General features: G+C 33.9%; 1 protein-coding gene across 1 annotated transcript; it reads left to right on the top strand.

Moving 5' to 3' along the window:
* Window positions 1–1,834: 1,834 nt before the first annotated feature.
* On the top strand, window positions 1,835–3,691 carry LOC139866533 (cytochrome P450 84A1-like). Its single transcript, XM_071854787.1, has 2 exons — window positions 1,835–2,767; window positions 2,895–3,691. The coding sequence occupies exons 1-2, from the start codon at window positions 1,883–1,885 to the stop codon at window positions 3,516–3,518; spliced, it is 1,509 nt and encodes a 502-aa protein (XP_071710888.1). The 5' UTR covers window positions 1,835–1,882; the 3' UTR covers window positions 3,519–3,691.
* Window positions 3,692–5,403: the final 1,712 nt, after the last annotated feature.

Here is a 5,403-nt window from a genome sequence, read left to right as displayed (position 1 = left end):
ATATATATATATATATATATATATATTGGTAGGATCAAGAGGGAAGTAACCAATCGGGGGGAAGCGAGGGGAAGCAAATTTATTTTATTTTTTTCTATTTTTGAAAAAACGTTGTTCACGAACATTATAGATTGGATGAAAATATGAACATTTAATAAAGACACTTTGTGATAAATGTTTTTATTTTGGCGGAAAAACGCTCGAAGAAGTAATATATTAACAATTATCGTGTTTTTCGAGCGTATGTTGAGGTTTTAGATATTAGGGTTTAGATATTAGGATTTAGATATTAGGGTTTATAGGGTTTAGATATTAGGGTTTAGAAATTTAGGGTTTAGGGTTTAGATTTAAGGTTTAGATTTTGGATTTAGATTGAGTTTTAACATGAGCGGTTTAGAGTCTAGGGTTTAGGGTTTAGGGTTTAGAGTTTGGTGTTTTAGGTTTATGGAATAAATCCAAAACACCAAACCCTAAACCCTAAACTCTAAATCGGGCTAAATTTTAATTCACAAAACATGAAGAAAAAAAAAGTTCACATTCTTCACGAATAATATTATTTTGAATGTTATTTTTGTCGATCGTTTTCCCGCCTAAATAATAACATTTATCACGAAGTGTCTCTTCTAAATGTTCATATTTTCATGTGATCTTGATGCCGGAAAAAAAAACGAAATTTTTTTTTTTCTTCCCCCCGCTTTCCCCCGATTGGTTACTTCCCCATTGTTCCTGCCCATATATATATATATATATATATATATATATATATATATATATATATATATATATATATATATATATATATATATAATATTAGCTAATAAGGGAATATTACATAGATTTTTAAACAAATAATTTTCAATAATCATTGGTCTTACTTATTAATTAACTAAATGGACTTTTGTTGCACTTCACCTTTCTTTATTTTGTTGCTTTTTATTTGTGCGGCATGTTGGTTAAATGTATGTAACCAAGGAATTTTCATTTAAAATGAAAAAATCTATCAAAAATACAAGGGCATGCGTCACTACTAGAAAACACAACTTAAAAGACAAGACAACAAAATACGGCTATCTACACGCAAGTCTAGCCGGATAAAGGATAAGAAACAACCCGAGACCAAACCAACTGATCACAAACAAACTCACGCAACCTGCTCGAACAAAAAAACTATGCTAAAAGAGAAACCAATACAAAACCAAACAACTACAAAATACACCAACTAGATGAAATAAGCAAACCAAAAGACCACAAGCAACCGAAACACCGTATGGACTTCTTCACTTGGCATCAGCATGAGACGAATTGTTCTCCCTCAATTCTGGTTTGAGAACCTTTCCCTCAACTTTATCCCTTCACAAAGGTTTACACGCACGAGACAGAAAAGCATACGATTTATGCGATTCGAAAGACGAAGACCTCCCGATTTACCAAAAATCAGATGAGGTCCAAACACCGACTCGAAGAAAGAAACCGAGGGAACACTCGAAGAACCGTGCACCTTATCAACAACTAAAATCTCTTTCACTTATTGTTGACCAAATGTATACGTGTCTTGTTAAGAACATAACGTATTGGTTTTGGTGTCTGAAAAATATACTAACAATTTAATAAACAAATCAAGTAATCAATTGACGGGCACAACTTCATACGAAAGATTTAGTCAACATTTCCGACTATACAAATACAGAGTAGATGATATCTGTTTTCACAACTTGCTGGTAAATAAATAAAATAACCGAAAATTTTCTCCATATAACATTCAAACCGTGTGTGCCCGCTCAACTTCTATATATACACACCTTTCCATTCCTCATAATTCAGGTAGCAACAATATATCATCCCATACCGTTGCCTCCACTCGAAAATAACAAATTTAAGACAAATGGATTCAATCAAAAATTTTGCTACCGCAATTATATCTGTGTTAACAATTTACTTAATTACTAGGCTAAGACGGAAGCCGGTTCCGCCTGGCCCAATGGGTTGGCCCATCATCGGGAACATGTTGATGATGGACCAGTTAACCCACCGTGGGTTGGCCCGATTGGCAGAGAAGTACGGTGGCATTTTACATCTCAAGATGGGATTTAGCCACACTATAGCTGTGTCTTCCCCGGAGATGGCCCGAGAGGTACTTCAAGTACAAGATAATATATTTTCCAACCGTCCCGCCACAATAGCTATCGCTTATTTGACATATAATTGTGCTGACATGGCGTTTGCGGACTACACTCCTTTTTGGAGGCAAATGAGGAAGCTGAGTGTTATGAAGTTGTTTAGCCGTAAACGGGCAGAATCCTGGGATTCCGTCCGTGATGAGGTGGATTCTATGGTGAAATCCACCGCAGTTAACTCAGGTTTACCCGTTAATTTGGGTGAGCTTGTATTTGGGCTCACCCATGATATTATTTATCGGGCTGCTTTTGGGTCCATTTCTCCCGAAGGGAAAGCGAAATTTATTGGAATTTTGCAAGAGTATACAAAACTCTTTGGTGCATTCAACTTGGCTGACTTCATTCCATGGCTCGGGTTTATTGACCCGGCAGGTTTAAACACCCGTTTACCAGCAGCCCGAAGCGAGTTAGATGGTTTCATCGATAGAATAATCGACGATCATTTGAGCAACAAGGGGAAGAAACCCGAGGAGGAAAACGATATGGTTGACGAGATGTTGGCGTTTTATAGCGAAGACGGAAAAGTTACCGACACAAGTGATAACCAAAACGCGATAACCATGACCCGAGATAATATCAAGGCGATAATCATGGTAAGTTACATTAAACTAACCTTAAATATGTAACCTTAAGTTACGTTAAACACTATACCTTAAATATGTATTAATATAACAACATTTGATTTGACATATGGTTTAATTATCGTTTTTTCTATATTAGGACGTGATGTTTGGTGGGACCGAGACTGTTGCTTCGGCTATAGAGTGGGCCATGACCGAGCTAATGCACGAACCGCAAGCATTAAAGCGGTTGCAACAAGAGTTAGAAGACGTTGTTGGGCTTGAGCGACGTGTAGAAGAGTCCGATTTAGAGAATCTTCCATACTTCAAATGCATAATCAAAGAGACACTTCGAATGCACCCACCGATCCCAGTAACGCTTCACAAATCATCAGAAGCAACATCGGTAGCCGGATACCACATCCCTAAAGGGTCACGGGTCATGGTTAACGTGTTCGCCATTAACCGGGACAAAAACACTTGGAAAGACCCTCATACATTTAACCCGGCCCGTTTTTTAGAAAAAGGTGCACCGGATTTTAAAGGGAGTAACTATGAGTTTTTGCCATTCGGGTCGGGTCGAAGGTCTTGTCCTGGAATGCAACTTGGGTTGTATGCAATGGAAATGGCAGTGGCTCATTTACTTCATAGTTTTACATGGGAATTGCCTGATGGAATGAAACCAAGTGAAATTGATATGGGTGATGTGTTCGGGCTAACCGCACCAAAAGCCATAAGACTTGTTGCAGTTCCAACTCCACGTTTATTATGTCCCTTGTATTAATTAATTCTTGGTTTACTGTATTATATTACTTTTTTTTTTTAGTATCTTTTGTGACTTTGTTGAATATTTTAAGAAATCCATACAATAATAAGCGTGAGTTTGACACGGGTTTTTCCAAATCGTATACTTGTTTGTAAATAAAATTTAGTAGAGTTTATTGAAAAAAAAATAAAAGTCTGAAAATAAATTATATTTTCTTAAATATAAGCTTCAATACTATCAAAGGCGAAATTACCATTATCAACTCATATTATTGTATCATTAATTAAAAATAGAGTTAAAAGTTACGAATACATCGTATACTTTCATATTTGTTTAACGTAAATTATATATTCAAAAAAATACTAGTGTAGGCGATGAACTTATTGTTAATGTGTCATTATCAACATATATAAAGTTTTGATATGATAAGTAAGGTATTTATTAAATATGACATTGATTTTGTTAAAACAAACTAACTTATTGTTAATGTGTCATTATCAATATATATAAAGTTTTGATATGATAAGTAAGGTATTTATTAAATATGACATTGATTTTGTTAAAACAAACTCACGTACATGCAAAGAATGTGAGATCATGTTTACTTTTTTTTTTAATTTTCTACCATGGAAATTCAATTTGAGCATAAATTGAACTTCAGGCAGACATGTTTAAAATTAATGGAAATGTGATTCTACAATTTTCATGGCTTCTTACATTTTTTTTAAACTACTTATTGGCCGAAGGTCCATTCGGAAGTAATCTCTCTATCCATAGAACATTTAGAGGGAGGACTCTGTCTACTCTTGAGGTATTTCACTTTAGGTGGAGAAATGACTTCTCTTTATTCTAAGATAGATGAATGATTGTCTACACCTTACCTCTCTCATATCCCACTTTTGTGATATTGAGTTTTGTTGTTGTTATTGTAATTTTCTTCTCTTATTTATTTAATTATGTGTAGGAGTTGTTTGAATCAAACACCCACACATGCTTGACATGTGAATTGATTAAACGGACTTTTTTAACATCTATTAGCTTCAGACACTGCACACGCAAAATAAGCAAACCAAAGAGATTGCTTGTGTAATTTTTTAAATTCAAAAAATGACACATAATTAGTTTTATCGATCTAGTAAATAATCGGTCACATTTTATTTAGATTAATACACTTTTAAAGTTTATTACCTACAATTGTATTTTTAAGATATATTACCTATATTGAAACAAAATTAAAAATATATATTTCTAGTTTTAACTCTTAAAATACGAATTGTATTATTATTATTTTTTATTTTTTTTTTGGCTCATCCCTATTCTCGCCTACCTATGTTTAAGGATATTACCAAACATAGAATAATGAGCGAAACACAAACATGTGTGAAATTTTTGGTTTATTTATTGCTCATATTTTTGTTTAATAATAAATACACAAATAAATTATGTATGTGGAGAACGCTAGACTGAGGGCAGGTAGCCTACAAACTAACTAGTACTACTAAATTGTTGGCTTATGATAGACTGATTTTGTGTCTTTCGGAGAGTCTCGGCACAAAGTTGGCTCCTTTCCTTTTCGTGATGTCTTGGTTGTATTCTCTCTTTATTTATTTGTTATTGTTGTGTTAGAGTTTATTCGTTTTTGCATCGTTTTAGTTTGACATTTTGTTTAGTTTATATGGTTAGTTTATTTATTTGTTTCGGTTTGCTTTGTGCTCGTTGCTTGTCCTCCAGTCGTTTACATGATTTTGGAGCTTTCATCGGTTTGATTAGCAATAAAATTTCAAAATTATTCCAAAAGTTGTGTTTCTTTTTGTTCCTCAATATTTTCCTTCAATTCATATTGTATTTGTTAGTTGTAATGTTAGACTGAAGAAATAAAAGTAATTACCTTTTTAAGTAATTA

Source organism: Rutidosis leptorrhynchoides, chromosome 9 (genome assembly GCF_046630445.1).
Source record: "Rutidosis leptorrhynchoides isolate AG116_Rl617_1_P2 chromosome 9, CSIRO_AGI_Rlap_v1, whole genome shotgun sequence".
Taxonomy (NCBI): domain Eukaryota; kingdom Viridiplantae; phylum Streptophyta; class Magnoliopsida; order Asterales; family Asteraceae; genus Rutidosis; species Rutidosis leptorrhynchoides.
This window is presented reverse-complemented; position numbering and strand designations above follow the sequence as displayed.